This window comes from Megascapheus bottae, chromosome 9 (assembly GCF_031878675.1).
Source record: "Megascapheus bottae isolate mThoBot1 chromosome 9, mThoBot2.hap1, whole genome shotgun sequence".
NCBI lineage: Eukaryota > Metazoa > Chordata > Mammalia > Rodentia > Geomyidae > Megascapheus > Megascapheus bottae.
In genome coordinates, this window is record NC_143517.1 from 56,290,918 (window position 1) to 56,308,325 (window position 17,408).

The window sequence follows — 17,408 nt, forward strand, 5'->3', positions numbered from 1 at the left end:
ACTCCGCTCTTTTACTCAAAGTTGACACTCTACCAGTTGAACCTCCATTTCTGGCATTTTGATACACTGTGGATTTGTCTGTCCCAGCTAACTTCATACCAAGATTCTCAGTTCTCAGCTTCCTGAACAGCAAGGATTATAGGCATGAGCCACTAGTGCCCAGCTTGATATATAAAACACACACACACACGCACACACACGTGGACCCCAGAAAATGCTAGCTACTCAGGAGGCTGAAATCTGAAGAGCATTGTTCAAAGCCAGCCCTGGCAGAAAGTCTGTGAAATTCTTGTCTCCTATTAACCACCAAAACATGAGAAGTGGAGCTGTGGCTCAAGCAGCAGAGCACTAAGCTAGAGCATAAAATCTCATGGCCCATATACACACATAAAAAATGTGAAATTGAACATTTTTTATAGCAAGTTAAGCCTCTATTATGACTAGGCATTGTACATCTACCAGGGAATGTAAGTCTTAATTAAACCTTCAACTGCTGTAGAAGACAGGCTATAAAAGTTATAAACATACTGGTTAAGCTTTGTACTAACATGACCTAGTTCTTTAGAACCAAACAAGTTGCCCACATCTAGAAATTCAATTACGTAAAATAGTTTCTAAGCAAGACTACTTTGCACTTTACCCTAATAAGGGAAGAAGTAAGGGCTCAAGATGAGAGGGTCTGACATCCTCCCCCTGGACAAAGAGGATGACGACATGACAATGGTGGTGTGCTCCACGTAGTAGCCTGTACCTTTATGCTAGGTCAGAAGCAGATGTTCTGCATTCATTATTTCTTACCCTTTCACAACAAGTCTCATTACTCTTCCTCTTTCACAAATGAGAAAAGTGTAATCTAGAGAGGTAAAATATCCCATGGCATGGAGCTATGAAGGAGAAAGCTGGGGCCAGAAGCCAGGCTTGTCATACCAGAACCATTCTACAGGTCACCTGCATGAACATGATGCATGAACATGTACATGATGCAGGTCCAAGTAAAATTCCCTTGGGTTCTTTCATTCCATGCATGTGTGACTGGTTAGACATGCTCCGATGAAAGTACTCATGGCACACACAAAAAAAGTTAGGAGCATGGAATGTCTGAGTTTGCAGGAAAGCCCTGTACAAAGTGACTTAGCAAGTAGGGAGATACCACATGATGAGAGATCTGTGTAGCTTTCTCCTTTGCCATTACCTGTGAATAACAGCTGGTACACATTTAGAGTTGGAGACTACAGAACTATGAAGTCAATGGTGTGATTTCTTAGTGCTGAGAACTTCTACTTTATTTTACTTATTTATTTTTTGTCAGTCATTAGGCTTGAACTCAGGGCCTCAATGCTGTCCCTGAACTCTTTTTGCTAAGCTTAGTGTTCTACTACTTTGAGCCAAAGCACCACTTTCAGTTTTCTTATGGTTAACTGGAGATAGGAGTCTCAGAGACTTTCCTGCCCGGGGTGGCTCTGAACTGTGAGCCTCTTGAGTAGCTAGGATTACAGGCATGAGCCACCCTAGTACCTGGTTGGAAGCCCATGGTGGGGACTCAACCCCATTTTTTGGTTGTTGTTTGTTTATTTGGGGGGAAGGGTCAGTCGTAGGGTCTGAACTCTGGGCCTGGGCTCTGTAGCTCAAGGCTACTGCTCTACCACTTTGAGCCACAGCACCACTTCCAGTTTTCTTATGATTAATTGGAGATAAGAGTCTCACAGACTTTTGTGCCCAGGCTGACGTTGAACCTCAATCCTCAGATCTCAGGATTACAGGTGTGAGCCACTGAATCTACTTGATTTTTTTCTTTAAATTAGTTTTTAAAATACAAGCTAGCCTACACATGCACACAAAAACGGGATTAAGCCAGCTGCTGGGGGCTCACACCTGTAATCCTAGCTACTCAGGAGACTGAGATCTGAGGATCATGGTTCAAAGCCAGCCTAGGCATAAAAGTATGTGAGACTCTTATCTTATTAACCACCAGGAAACTGGAAGTGTCACTGTGGCTCAAGGGGTAAGGCAAAAGCTTTGAGCTGGAGAGCTCAGGGACAACGCCCAGGCCTAGAGTTCAAGTCTCACAACTGACAATAAAAGAAAAAGAAAAAGAAAAATCTATGTGACCAATTTGACACTGAGCTAGTTAATATTCATTTTCTCATTAAAACTCTCTAGAAAAACAGCAAAACTTTATTACTATGAAAATTAGTATTACTTGAAGTGGTAAGCCAAAGGCAAACTTAGTGATAGGTGTGTTTCTATTTGATGACTGCTTAATTGTAACATGATAAATCATACTATGCATTTTAAAATTGCCTCATAAGAAGCTAGACACTTCAAATAGGAATTCAGATATTTTAATGACATTTTCTTGCCTTTTGCATTTCTGAGGTTTGTATAACTTAAAGATCTGTGAACAGAGTAGTTTTATACTTTATTTCTATTATCTTGCTTTATATCATATATAGAAAATATTATGTGACTATACTTGGCTTAAGCTCTGCAGAAATTTAACTAAAATTTATTCTTAAAATTAAAAAAAAACAAGAATAACGAAAAGCAGATGTTACCTTTTTAACACCAATCTGGATAGCTCTCTCTATTATATCCTTCAAATCATCTGTACAAGAAAAGTCATGTTAAGAAAACCTGGGATAAATAATTAATTTAATTATTATAAGTAAACAAATCTAGTTAATTATTTTTGAAATGAAAAGTGCAATCATATATATTAAACCAAAGTATTTGAAAAACACTTCTGACATAGTTAAGACTAGAAGTAGCAAAGTTTTTTTAAATTAGTCTAAGGCTAATAGACAAATACGATAGAATTAACTGTATTTTTAATTTGTTGACTAAAAAGTGAGGGTCACAAAAATCAGGAGGTTCAAGCTAATGATGAATTCCCTGGATAGAAGAAGTCACTTGCCTTGAATTTGGAAACCGATTTATTCTTTGTGCCAGTAATAAACTTAGAATTTTACACTCTTGCTTGGGGCTTACTTACTCATAATTGGTACTCTACCACTTGTACCATCCAGTCCAGCATTTGGTTGTTAAAGGCCTGATAGCTAAACTCAAGTGATACCTAGAAACCATTTTGTTTTCAACAGTTTTCTGTCACCCGTACGGCAGTATCCTGTAAAGCAGCACATGCCTGTATGTTAGGTCTCTAAAAAGCTAGGTAAATGGAAAGGAAGAAAAGCAAGATAGGGAAAAAGACATGGCAGGGTGCCTCTCCTTAAGCACACTGCTATTTTTCATTACCTCGCTGAAAAATTTTCTACAGATAAATAACAGAGATGGATTAAAGATTTGTGTTAAGGATGTGGCACAAACAGCAGATCACCTACCTAGCATATGCAAAGTTCTAGGTCCAATGCCCAGTACAAAGAAAAAAACAAAAACAAAAGCAGTAATTTGTTACATCATGTACCTTATAAATGTCCATGACTGGGTTTTATAAGTATAGCTTGTATGTGTTTCATTTCATTTATGGCTTTATCTAAAATGCACAGTGAGTCATTTTGCATTCCATTTAGAGTGAATTCTACTTTTTACTTACCTTGGTGCTTTTGGACCCCCCTATAAATTCCTCTAAACATAGGATCTGTTAGGTTGATACCAATATCTGCAGAAAACCAACAGGAAATAACCAGTGAGTCATCAAGAATCTTTACTTGAAATTTCTCTAAAGAAAAGCGCCTGCTGCTGATGTTCCATTCTCAGCCTCATACATCCTCACTTTATGTAAGTGCTGGGCTTAGCAGCTCTGAAGAAACTATTAACAACTATGAAACATTAAAAGTAGCACTGGTTAATGGCTAAGTATTTAAGAGAAGGCCAAGCTAGGAGCTGCAGGTGTCATTTAGTAATGTACCAATTGCCTAACATGAATGTTGCACAGAAGTGAGATCACCCTTTTTGGACTGATAACTTTGAGTTAGCTTCCATTTGTTATAATATGGTTCTGTCTGAATTGTAATCAACACTTACACACAAATCTTTCTTAAATAAAATCATAAATAGAAGGCACAAAAAAAAAGTAGCACTGGTATTAAAAAGAGCATGGAAAAGGAACTTCCAACCTAGTTTGGGCTCACAAAAGGCTAACAGAAAGAAACAATTCCTGACCTGAGTCTATAGCCATGAGTTAAGTTTCTCAACTGGAAAGGGTAGACTGCAGACACCCAGCAGAGCCTGCTCTGGTTGAAATCGCTGGAGAAGAAAATGCCCAGTAAGCAGGACCCAGTAATGTTGCAGACATTGTGTTTACTGGACCACACTGGATACAAGGGCAAACACTGATGATGTTTAAGTAGAGAAGCAAGATATACATGTGGCGATCTAATTCTGGCATCTTTGTGGACAGTAGAACAAGTGGAGTTAGTGAGTCTCAATGAAAAACTAGGAAAAGTTCACACATGTGATTCAAAGAGCCTGAATGAAAGTAATAGAAATGGAAACACTTATTTTTCTTTTTTCATCATATACTTAGGAAGACCACCTCTATGTCAGGAATTAGAAAACACAAACATCAGTGTAAGCCAGCACTTGGTGCCTACACACACGAATCCATGTATTATATGGAATTATAAATAGAATGTGCAATGCAATAGCTGTGCTCCATGTAATCATGTTTATTTTCACCGTCTTCCTAGAACCTAGCATACCTGGAGATCTTATAGACAGTGCACTGTTTACAGTGATGGAGTCTCTAAATAATGACGATGGGCCTGGGGACAAATGGGAAAGGCAACATTGTTTTGGTAGGCGTGATGAGAAGAGCTTTCCAGAAGAGCTGGTCTTGAAGACAGAGCATGGGACCACATGCAGATAAGGCAAAGGGTATTCTACATCCAGGTGTGTGTAGACACTACTGTACCTGGATGCTGGAAGACCTCTGTGGCACGTGCAGAGCAGGGGACCCCAGTTTTGTAGCGTTAGTCCCTCTACCCTCATACTTCATTTCCAATATATGGCAACATCTGTAAATTTTGGGGTGTCACATCTAAGAGGAGTGTTACTGGTCTAGTGTTGAAGTCATGAATGTACAGGAAAACCACCTGCTATCGATCCTAAGAGAGCACAAGAAGTAATCAGATGAGAAAATCAAACTGTGCTCATCATCCTGATGCCCTTATCTTTAGAACTTTTCTACATTGTGACTTTATCTTACTAGCCCAAATGCTTGAAATACTTTCTCCACTATATAAGCCTCTATATTTAAGATAAATATCCTTAAGGCTGGACATAGTGGCCCATCTGGAATCCTAGTTACTTGGCAGAAATCAGGAGGATCACAAGCTGAAGCCAATCAGGCAAAAAGATACTGGAACCCATCTCAACAAACAAGGGTGGCTCAGTGGTTTCCTTCTGTAATCTCAGATACACAAGAAAAAGATAGGTTGTATCTGAGACTGGCCTGGAAAAAATGTACAAGATCTTATCTGAAAAACAATTCCTATAAAAGGGGCTGGGAACACTGTTGGACCCTTGAGTTCAAACCTCAATACTGCCAAAAAACAAACAAAAAAATCAGTCTTTAGCTTTCAGCACTAGGATAACCTCCCAATTTTTATAGGGGAGAAGCAGCTGCCTATCAATAGACTTCAACATTATTTCTAGTATTACATATTGCCACATTCTCACCGATTCCTTCTAATCTAGACCCCAGGATGTGCTGTTACAATATTTCAGACACCTTAAAAAATGAATGGTGGTTTGGATAACCAGAGAGGTAATGGAGAAAGTATTTCAAGCATTTCAACTAGTGAAGGAAAGGCAAAATTCCAAAGACATAAGGGCATCAGCAGATGAGTGATGATCTCAAAACCTGTACCTTTTGTTGTTTGTATTCTTTGATGGCACCAGGGTTGGAACTCAGGGTTTAATTGCTAGACAAGTACATATCATTTGAGCCATACTCCCAGTCCTTTTGCTTTATTTTATTTATTTATTTATTGTGGGTCATGGGGCTTGAACTTGGCCTGGATGCTGTCCTGAGCTCTTCAGCTCAAGGCTACCCTTGACCCAAGCCCCACTTCCCATTTTCTAGAGGTTAATTGGAGATAAGAGTCCCAGGTCCTTTTGTGCCCAGGTTGGCTTTGAACCTTGATCCTCACATCTCAGTCTCCTGAGTAGCTAGGATTACAGATATGAGCCACCTCGCCTGGCCCTTTAATTATTTTTTGATAAGATTTTGCAATTTTGCACAGACCCAGCCCAAGACATGATCCTACCTGTGGCTACTCAGAGCCTAGATAACAAACACCATATTAGGATTACTGATTAAGACGGGGTTCTTGCAGCAAATTTCTGCAAAATGACTAAGTTCAAATGAACTAAAAAGTCAATCTATGATCAAGTTCCAAGACATACATAAGATGAAAGAACTAACATTATGCAGTTATGAAAAGAAAATGGGCCTTGAAGTCAGAACTCCCGACCTGGCCAACTATTAACTGAGTAGTTTTGGGCCTTGCTGAGCCTCAGTTGTTACTAGAAGGATGAGCACTGAAGTTTTCTTTTGGGCCTATGAAATACGTCTCAAATCTAGAAATGTAAGTGAAGGCATTTTGTAGAGCAAAGGCTTAGAACATGTCATTATCATTATTACTGAGCATAGCACTGTACAAACACTGTAGCATGCCATCACTAAAGAGAATCTGGATCGACATTAGCAACCTGCCAGACTGTCTCACGTGGTCAATGCTTCCATCCCTGATTGCATCATCAAAAACAGCCAAAGGTGGTCCAACTGGTTTTGCTGTCAAAATTCTATATATTTAACTTGTTCAAAATGCACAGATCTGTGATGGAAGTGTCTTTTAGATTAAAATGTTTGCATTCAGAAGTATGCTTATTGACAGGGAAATTAAAAAGTAAACAATACTGTATAAAACTCAATTTGGGAGCAGGGAGCGTGGCCTAGTGGTAGAGTACCTGTCTAGCATACACAGAAAAAGCACTGTGGCTCAAGTTGTAGAACACTATCCTTGAGCACAAAAAGACTCAGGGACAGTGCTGAGGCCCTGAGTTCAAGCCCAAGGACTGGAAAAAGAAAAAGAAAAAAAGAAAAACAATTTCTATCTAGTTCCAGACAAGTGCAGTAAACAGCTTACAAAAGATAACAGAAGATGGGAGTTGGCAGGAAATGGCAGGAAGGAAAACAAGGCAAAGTGGAAAACTGTACTATGCGATTAGGGAATGACATTGAGGGATTTATAAATTTAGTGGTATGTCACACTCTACAGATGAAGATGTGTCCTTTTCATTAACATGTATCCTTTTCATTAACTTTTAAAAGTAGCTGGCTTTGCTAAAAACTACATCTGATAATGTGCTTATGTTTTTCAAAACAAAACAGAGAACACTTGTTTGCATTGTTAACAACCAAGAGAAAAACCACACCTTAAAGTAAAGCCTCACTGTTTGAACTCAGTGAACCATGTCCAGGTGACTGTCACCTATGATTTAGAGATACAAAGGGACAGCAAATAAGGTATGTCACATTACTTCAGATTTTGTTGATCTTTCAATATAATTTCAAGTTTACAAGAGATACAGGGGGCTACAGAGCAAGCCAAATGATACTACTACTGGGAAACGGATAAATCAAAAAGAAGGGATATTTTTGGAACAGTCAGTCCAGTTCCTTCAGCAAATCAACACCATGGGGAGGAAAAATGGGCGAGAGCAAAGAATTGGCAAACTCCTGCCTGGAGCTGTGGCCTTTTGTTCTGTTGTGCGTTGAGACTATCTCTCCACATACCCTAGGTTCACCTCTTCCTGGTGCTCCTCTTGCTGCCACCTCTAGAGTGCTGAAAGTCTAGGTATGAGCCACCGCATCTGGCTCCCCTGCTCAGTTGTGTTTGACTCTAGGCTAAGAGTGAGTTTACATTTTAAGTAATTGAGCATGTAAAAACTGTAAAACACTCAAGTTTTCACATCATACACTTTTATGGGAACATGGTCATCCGCGCTTTTTTGTTATTGTCTACAGCTATTTCAGAAGGCCAAGGCCTGAGGTGAGGAAACACAAGTCGCTTTCCCTAAGTAGACTCTCACGTCCACTCTCCATACCCCACTTCTGACACCAGATACGTGAATGTCACCTTCCCTTCTCAACTCCCCACACAATCAGTTCTTCAACACTATCGGGTACAGTGGTTTGGATCTCAAGTGGTCCCCAAGAACTCACTGTAAAGGTATTCCAGAGTTGTGTACTAATAGTTCTGCTTTCCACCTTCCTTCTCCACATTAGAAATGGAGTATCGTTGGAAAGAGAAGCTACTTCTTGTGCAATTGGAGAAAATGGAACTACAGAAACATTACAATTGGGATAGTCAACTGTTCCCAACCAAAAATCTATAGCTGGTGTCCTAACAGTGTTTTAATTTCCCATTCCAGTGTTCTAGGCAAAGCTTATTCACAGATCTCCCACTGATCTAACATGGTCTTTCAAAATTCTGTTCACGACTTACTTAGTAAGTTAATAAATCAGTATAGTGTTCACAAGAAGTTTTTTAAATGACATGGAATAAAAGACTAACTATCAGACTAAGTTGTAGCAAAGATGGAATTTTAAAATGACATCATGTTTTGAAGAAAAAAATCTGTTTTAATGTATCTGTATAAATTCATTACAATGAATGATATACTTAAACATGTAATAGTTACGTTGAAAACTGAAACTATAAATGCAAGAAAAGTATCCTAATTATTTCAAGAAAATTACCTTTTTATGTTTATCAGGGATTTCTTTGTTGTTGTTGTTTGTTTTTTTGTCAATCATGGGGCTTGAACTCTGGGCTGGGGCACTGTTCCTGAGCTCTTCAGCTCAAGGCTGGCACTCTACCAACTTGAGCTACAGCGTCAGTTTTCTGGTGGTTAACTGGAGATAAGAGTCTCACAGACTTTCATGCCTGGGCTGGCTTTGAACCTCGATCTTCAGATCTTAGCCTCTTGAGTAGCTACAATTACAGGCACGAGCCACCAGCACCCAGCTTATCAGTTTTTAAAAATTTGAGCACTAAAGCCACATGCCCTCTTTTACTCATTTGTTCATATTCCTTTGAATAATCATTTTATTAAATAAGTCCCTGGGAAATAAAGATAAATGCTAGTAATTGCCTTAAAGTTTAGTATTGAGGGATAGGCAGATACATACTTAATCACAAATAACGAGGTAAAGGGTAGAGTTATAAAGTCTTAAAGAACATCCAGGCAATGGAGCAGTCTGAATGACATTAAAGGCATAGGGAACACTTTGGCCCCAAATTGGTACTCCAAAATATGTCAGAATAAGAAACAGCATTCACAGTGTTTTTTGGGCACAAAAGTGATTAGGCTGGAAAAATGGGCAGAGCCAGACTGCAGAAAAAAAGCCTTTGTATGTGGCTAAGAGAATCAGATATCCAGAGGAGAGCAACTGAGAGCTCTGAAAAAAAGAAAAAGAAAAAGTTTAGTTGAGTAAACAAAAAACCTGGAGGTGGAGATGGGGTTAGAGACATGGTCTGAGGTAGAGAATTAGCTCTATACTACACATCTTTTTAGAGCACTTTAATGAGCTATTCCATGACTTTATTCCATCTCTCCTCCTATTACAGATTAGGATGCTCTTACAACCTTCCAGGAACATCTGGGCCCCACCCCGGCTCTACCACAGCTTTCTTAAAGCTTGTTTTTGTCGTTATTTTGGCCAGTCCTGGGGCTTGATCTCAGTGCCTCAGCACTGTCCTTGCACACTTGAGCCATAGCACCACTTCCGGCTTTTTCATTTTCGGATTATGTGGTACCGAGAAATTGAACACAGGGCTTTGTGCATGCTAGGTGAGCACTCTATCACTAGGCTACACTCCCAGCCCTTAAAGCTTGTTTTTATATCACTAACACTGTCCCTCCCATTTGTATGACTACAGCTCTTCTCCAGTTTGAAAACTAAAGCAGTATGATATAGTTTCAAAAAAAAAATACTGCCTTAAATAACTCAGATATAAGTGTGTAACAGTTTCTAGAGTGTCAAGACTATACAAATGTCTAGATGATGTCTCTATCTGGATGTCATTTAAGACTTCCAAATGAAATGAACCCAAGTGTGTCTGGGTAGCTTTTCTATACAGTGCCAGACCACTTGGTGCTTCCGTTTCGTGTTTACTTACTTTTGCATTGGCTCAAATCTGGAGCCATACTTAGCTGTTTGCTTCCCATCACCTTCCACAAACATTCTGTGGCTATTTGCTGCACAAATCTCCTTGATTTCTCTTTTTTTTCATGGCCGTGATATTTGAAAGGCTCAGGTCTCTCCTATGACTTGCTAAATCTCCCTTTAACTATCAGGATTATCCTATTATGGCACGGGCGTGACCACTGTCACTTCCCACCTGTACACAGATGGAACATGCCACCAAGATGATGCCCACGACCCCGTAGCCCAGGCCCATGGTTGGCACTCCTCTATCATGAAGAAATGCTTCTTGAGGAAAGGCTTCACTTTATGTAGGGTGAAACTAAGCGGGACTATCCAGGTCACTTCACGAACGCTAGGCCTTACCATGTCCCCCAGGTTTCCCTGAGGGCCTGGTAATTCCGATCGCTCCCCATCCGGGGATCCCACCCCCGCCTTCCCCCTTCTCGTGCCTCCGCCGCAGAACGGGTCGCTGGGCCTGCCCGGCAGAGGGCTGTTCTCCCCACTGCTTGTGGGTCATCCACCCCGTTCACCCGCAGCAGCGCGGGACCGGATCTTGGAGCCGTGTTTCTGGGCAAAGCTTGGCCAAGCGCCCCCCTTCTCCCCCCCGGCAAAGGCATCTGGTGACGGCGGTTCGTCCCGGAGGCTCTGGAAGCTGTCATCTTCTCGGAGGGCGCGCGGGGGATTCGAACCGGGGGCCGCAGGCGTTCCAGGCCGGGCCTCTCCCCCAAATCTCCTCCTCCGTGTCCCTCACCGAACAGTAACATACACGGAGGAGGACACAAGCCATAACCATCCGGTTCGTCAAGTTCCACAACTACACACGCGCGAAAGCGGCGAGAGCCACCTCTTACCGATGAACCTGAAGGGACCCATAGCGGCGGCGGCGCAGGCTCCTCCCCGGCGGAAGCGGAAGTGGCAGGCTCTCCTCACCCTTCCGGCCACTCGCCCCGCCCTTCCGGTCCCGCCCACTCCCCGCCGCCGCAGCCCCGGCGGGTCCCTGAAGGAGCGCGGGGCGGCCGCCATGGCGCTGTGCGCGCCGCCGGCCTACCTGACGCACCAGCAGAAGGTGCTGCGGCTTTACAAGCGGGCGCTGCGACACCTGGAGTCGTGGTGTGTCCACAGGTGGGAGAAGGGAGCGAAGGTGGGGTTCGGGGAGCGAAGTGAAGGCCGGAAGGCCTGGGGGGGAACCGGGCGGCTCAAGGACGTTGGGGACGGAATGGACCGGTCCGCGCTGCCCCCAGGACACGCCCTTTGGGTCCGGGTTCGAATCCAGACCTCCCCGCCCTTGGCCGCTGGACCTCGGGATGCATGTGAGGCGCAGGGCCACATAGGCATTCGTTTTCCTTGGAGCCCTGCGGGTTCCATGATGACATAAAAACAAGGAAACGGGTGGTCCAGCGATCACACACAAGAACGCCTTCTTCACGACCCTGCCTAGTACTGTTTACCGCGACAGGGGTGTATCATTCTTCCTTTCTTTCTTCTTTTAGACCGCAGAACAATTCAGGAGTTAGGGATTCTCTTAGCTGAAGCAGCAGCCCAGCTGCCCTACGGCCGAGTCAAGAGTCAAGATTATAATTAAAAAGAAGAAAAGAAAATTTAAATATCCAGGGGAAAGATTGCAAAGACGAAATGCCTCTGTGCCTCTGAACACTTTTGAATTATATTTATTGAAATGGAAAAAAAAATACCCATCTCCAAAGCATCCTCATTCACTCCCTCTCTCCTTGGCTTTCTCATTTTTTAGCTTTATCTAGCCTTTGCATGTTTTTCCCCTTCCTCCATAACTCGCTCCTTTTCTGTCCTTTGGGGGACTTGGCTTAGAATGTGGTTTTAAAATATGTAGATTTCTGTAGCCTAAATGCAGTTAAAAAAAAATGGTGAAAACCCAAGATGTGGCCCCACTCTTACACAATCTTAAAACTTAGTGCCAGTCAGAGGGTGGGAGGAGGGGACAAAACATAAAAAGCTGAAACCTGGAGGAGTTGGAGAGGGTTCCCTTAAAGCCTAGAATGCAAATTGGTGTTCATACTTCTCTTTGCTAGACAGGAAGGTGACAAGTTAAAGGTTGTATAATTGTGAGTTTCTTCCCATGAATTTTTTTTTGTTACTTATGACAGGATTTGCAATTCAGTTTCAATACTTGATGCCAAATAAGTAAAAGTCAATGGTTTAGTGGGAGCAGTGGACTTCTATACTAATTGATAACTGAGAGAATTATTAATCATACAAAGCAAGTTAAGCCATCATGAATTCAGAAATGCTACATCTGGGAATATGAAAGTAATAATCCTAGAAGAAATGTTAAAAAAACTAGTTATTATAACTATAATGACACACAATTTTCAAAGCTCCCTGATAACTCTTCTCGGCCATTACTTCAATTTCTTTTGCCTTCATCGAGCTGTTCTGTGTGGTTCCAAGCAAGGCTGTAATGTTGTGTATACTAGAGGTACTCCTATTTAATACTGGAACTTGAGTTAACCATCTCTGCTCATTTACCTGAAGAACTGTATTCCCATTTGTTAGATCATTGATTGTTCTCTGGAGCACAACTTTTCTAAATTCCTTGAAACCAAACTTAACCTTTTCGCTGTCATTCTGACTCTAGATTTTTTTTGGGGGGGAGGGGAGCTCTTGGCTAATAACATTATTAGTGATTTAGATACTAAGCCATAGCTCAGAATTGTTCTCAAGGATTTAGTAATTAACCTCTGTGCAGTTAACACACATGCTTATAAAGTCATGTATAGCTAGGTGGTTCACATCTGTAATCCTAGCTACTCACGTGTTAAAATCTAAGGATCACTGTTTGAAGCCAGCCTGGGTGTGAAAATTCATGACTCCTGTCTCCAGTTAACCAGCAAAAAGTCAGAAGTGGAACTGTGACTCAACTGGTAGAACATTAGCCTATTGCAAAAAAGCCAAGGGACGGTGCCCTGAATTTAATCTTCTGTGCAGGCATAAAATAAACCATGGCTTTTTATAAGTTTTCTGTCCCATAATTATAATTATTGAGTCTTTGAGATATATCAGGTATTGTGTGAAGTGTTTTATGTTATAGGACACCAAATGTTGATGACAACCTTAGAAAAGAGGCACTGTTAACATTAAGAAAAAGAGCCCCAGGTCTAGAGAAAGTAGCTTACTTCCAGTTACTGGTAGAGAAGCTAAGACAGAACTCATCTCATAACTTAGTAGTCTAAGTATTTTCTCCTGTATCCTGTCACTGCAACTGGAGGTTTTAGTCCCTGGTCATCTGAGGCCTGGACTGTAGTCAAACCCTCCTAAGCCTGCCCACAGTTTCTTCAGGACCAGATTGTAACTTGGCTAAGGTTATTGCATCAGAATCTGGGTTCAAATTCAGTTCTGAATGATTCTAGTGAAACTGTTCACAATGTTCCTCCTCCCTTATTTCTCATCTTTGTGTCCCCCTATTTAATACAGTATGAAATGAACAAGTGATAGCTTTTCTCTTTTACTAATTCTCTTTCTCTTTGTCAGTCAGCATTTCTTCACTGTAGTACAGGGAGCTGTTGTTGTTATGATTATTATTTTGCTGCTTGGAAAGCTGTGAAGCAAGCTGTGAGTGGCTGCTCTGTTGTGCACTTATGGGAGGTAGCAGGGAGTTGCACTGCTCGTCCAGGTGGCGTTAGAGGAACTTGGCTCCTCTTGGCCTAGGCTGTACTGCCTACTTGGGTAGAAAACATTTCTAATCTCCCTAAATCATTTGGCTCAAGGGACAAATACCGGTACTTTGCTTGCTTGCTGAGAGCCCAGTTTGACAAACATCGGAATGAAAAGGATATGATGAAGGCCACATTGCTGCTGAGGGAGGCAGAAGAACAATTCTGGCAAAATCAGCACCCCCAGCCATATATCTTTCCTGACTCCCCTGGGGGCACCTCCTACGAGAGATACGAGTGTTACAAGGTAGGTGAGGACTGCAGTGGTGGCTATGTTCAGTAGGTAGGCTGTGTGTCTCAGTCCAGATCTCAGCTTTGTATCCTTTGCCCTTTAAGGGATGAGTAGATTTCTTTTCCTCATGGTTGACATACTGTTATTTCAGGCATCAGCTGTCTCATACCATTAAGACTTTTCTCCTTAAATTTGGCTTTGAGATTTTGTATTGTGTATTTTTTTGGCAAAGCTGAGTGCTAAATTACTTAGTAAATAACTCATTTGGAGACTTTAAAAATAATCACTTTGGGTTTCTATTTAAAAATGATCGATTTTGGGGGCCGGGAGTTTGGCCTAGTGGTAGAGTGCTTGCCTAGCATGCACAAAGACCCAGGTTCAATTCCTCGGTACCACATACATAGAAAAAAGCTGGAAGTGGTGCTGAAGCTCAAGTGGTAGAGCTCTAGCCTTGAGAAAGTCCAAGGACAGGGCTCAGGCCCTGAGCTCAAGCGCAGGACTGGCAAAAAAAAAAAAAAAAGATCCATTTGGATTGTTATTTGGTATTTCTTGAGAAACTTTTAAGTGCTACTTCCAAATAACATAAAACCACTGGTTGCATTTAGAAAACACAAGTAAGGAGGAATAACCCTGGCTCTCTTTGTTCTGTCAATTTCAGCTGCAGAATCTTTCACTTGAAGGCATTCTTCATCTTTGGGCCCTGCCTGTTATACTCTGCCACTCATTGCTTAGAGTCAGGAACAAGCTGATAGTTGCAGTAAAAATACCCCTCCGTTTTTTACTTTTAGCTCCTGAGCAGATCTGTTAGTGGTATATAAACAAATCCTGTGATTTGCTCTCGTGGCAGGTTCCGGAATGGTGCTTAGATTACTGGCATCCTTCGGAGAAGGCAATGTATCCTGATTACTTTGCCAAGAGAGAGAAGTGGAATAAACTACGACAGGAAAGCTGGGAGCGAGAGGTATGTCCTCCTGTCCTTGCTGTTCACTGCAGAGCTCAGACAGCACATGGACAGATTTTGCCCAAGTTCCTGCCCTGGAATGTGCTCTGGCTCCTTGCCAGAACTAAAATATTTAGGTGTCTGTGTGTTCAGCTTACTATTGACCATCTTGCCAATCAGTGAAAATGTGTTCCCTGATTGTTTTGGCTTTTCTCTTCTCTCATTTGCATCTCCCTTCCTTCTTAGTCCTTCGCCTGACCTTCACATACCTTAATACTTCTTAACTTCAGAAGTCATAGGCCTTTTATAGTTATCTTCATAGCTCAGTCTGAATATAGTGTAAAGAATAAATTGGAGACAGCAGAAGGAAGAGTAGCAAGTGCAGTCCGTGCTTACTGGGACTAGCACAAGTATGCAATGAACTCAGGAGAGGCTGATGTAAGTGGAGAATGTAGAAACCGAGTTAGCTGAGGAGAACATGAGCTTGCTGGAGTTGGCCAGGCAGTGGTGAAGGCCATTAGAGGTTGCCTGGCGAATGTGGAATAACACCAGTTTCTTCCAGCAATTTTTCTTTCCTCTTATAATACTGAGCTGTTTGGATGCCGGGATAAAGGTGGATGGCCCAGTTTGTCCAGAGTAACAGAGAACTAAAAGTTATTCAAAAGGAAATGATTGTCTGACTGGATAAAGAAAGGAAAAAATACCCCCCTGTGTAGTACATGCTTGTAATCCCAGCATTGAGGAGGCTGAGGGAGGAAGACAAGCTTGAGGCAACCTGGGTACCTGGCAAGACCCTGTGTAAATATTATACGACCCGGTGGTTCGTGCCTGTACTCCTAGCTAGCTGGGAGGCTGAGACATGGAGATCAGAAGGATTGATGTTTGAAGCCAAACAAGATACACCATCTCAAAATATAAAAAATTACCCTACCTGCGGTATCCTGATCCAGGCTATCCTGGGCAGAAAGTAAAGCCCTATTTGAAAATAACAAAAACAAAAATTGCTGGGGCTGACCCAAGTGGTAGAGTATGTCTGGCAAGCCAGGCCCTGTGTTCAATCCTCAGTACAGAGAGAAGGAGAGGGAGCGAAGTAATAGCAAGGAATCATGGAAGCAAATGCGCAGGAAAGCCGGCAGAAGTTGGATAATGGTTATCTGTCACTTTGACCAGGGGCATCTTGTTTTGTAAGAAGTGGCACAACCTCTTGAAGCTTCAAGTGGGTTTTTTTTTCATTCTGCATTGGCCACTATAACCTCTTGTCCCCTGAAGCATTCCTGTAGCTTACCCGCCTTTCCTCCACTGTCAGCCAGCACTATTTGCTGAGGGAACGTCAACTTTTAGGCCTGTTGGGGATCTCAGAATTTGCTAGAACTAGGGGTGGTTGAGCCAGGTAGAATTGACTGCTTTTTCACATGTGTATGTGTGTGTGTGTGGGGGGGTATTGTTTGCAGTTAGCATTTCAAGTATTATGAACTGAGGTTTCATGAAGAGTTGAGATAACAAGAATGCTTTTCTGGGGGGACCAGTAAAGGCACTATGACCAGGGGAACTGGAAAGGTAACTGCCATGTTTTTGCTTGAAGACTGAGAGTTCTCACTTTGCTGCTTTAAGAAAGGAAAAAGGAGCTGAGTGCCGGTGGCTTGTGCTTTCAGTTATAGCTACTTAGGAGGCTGAGATCTGAGGATCATGGTTCAAAGCCAGCCTGGGCAGGGAAAACCATGAAGCACTTATCTGCAATAAACTACACAGAAAAAGCTGAAAGTGGCATTGTGGCTCAAGTGGTAGAGCTCTAGCTTTGAGCAAAAGAAATTTAGGGATAGCACCCGGGCCCCCGAATTCAAGTCCCAGGACCATTCTTTCTCCCCCTTCCCCCCTCCAAAAAAAAGGAAAAAGCTCACCTATGTGAGTAAAGTGTGGGAGTAATGCAGATACATAAAAATGTACGGAATGAGCTTCCTGTGGGAATAGACATATCGCCTGGCAGTGGCAGAGGGGGTTAGCGGGAGTGAACCATTCACACTTCCTGTACTCCTTCCCCACCCACTTCTAGGTGAAGCAGCTGCAGGAAGAAACCCCACCAGGTGGTCCAAAGACTGAAGCTTTGCCTCCGGCCAGAAAGGAGGGCGACTTGCCCCCACTGTGGTGGCACATTGTGACCAGACCTCGGGAACGGCCAGTGTAGAAACACACTCTTCCTGCTAGCAAGTGACAATGGAAAGTATGTTAGCAAACATATACACTTGCCCTAATAAAAAAATACTGAACATAGTCTGCCATGCCTACGCTCTTTCTGTCATGTGACTGCCGTCAGTGTTCTTGTTACCATGTAAAGAAAACCAGTCACATGTCATAATATTGATAGCTCGTGTGATC

The 17,408-nt window shown here is 42.3% G+C and overlaps 2 protein-coding genes across 6 annotated transcripts in view; one reads left to right on the forward strand and one right to left on the reverse strand.

The window, feature by feature from the left end:
* Tatdn1 (TatD DNase domain containing 1) overlaps positions 1-11,075 on the reverse strand; it is a 32,653-nt gene extending 21,578 nt beyond the window's left edge. For 2 of the 5 annotated variants that reach the window (XM_090339365.1, XM_090339364.1), the window contains exons 1-3: positions 11,029-11,075; positions 3,551-3,616; positions 2,556-2,605 (exon numbers count right to left, since the gene is read on the reverse strand). In XM_090339365.1, coding sequence (XP_090195491.1) covers positions 2,556-2,605; positions 3,551-3,616; positions 11,029-11,050 — 138 coding nt within the window. In that variant the 5' untranslated portion in view covers positions 11,051-11,075. Of the gene's footprint in view, positions 1-2,555; positions 2,606-3,550; positions 3,617-11,028 lie in introns of those variants that run through there. The other 3 variants (XM_090339368.1, XM_090339367.1, XM_090339370.1) reach the window with 3 other exon arrangements.
* Positions 11,076-11,126: 51 nt separating this feature from the next.
* Ndufb9 (NADH:ubiquinone oxidoreductase subunit B9) lies at positions 11,127-17,371 on the forward strand. The gene is made up of 4 exons (XM_090339371.1): positions 11,127-11,299; positions 13,918-14,110; positions 14,943-15,056; positions 17,086-17,371. The coding sequence occupies exons 1-4, from the start codon at positions 11,199-11,201 to the stop codon at positions 17,215-17,217; spliced, it is 540 nt and encodes a 179-aa protein (XP_090195497.1). The 5' UTR covers positions 11,127-11,198; the 3' UTR covers positions 17,218-17,371.
* Positions 17,372-17,408: the final 37 nt, after the last annotated feature.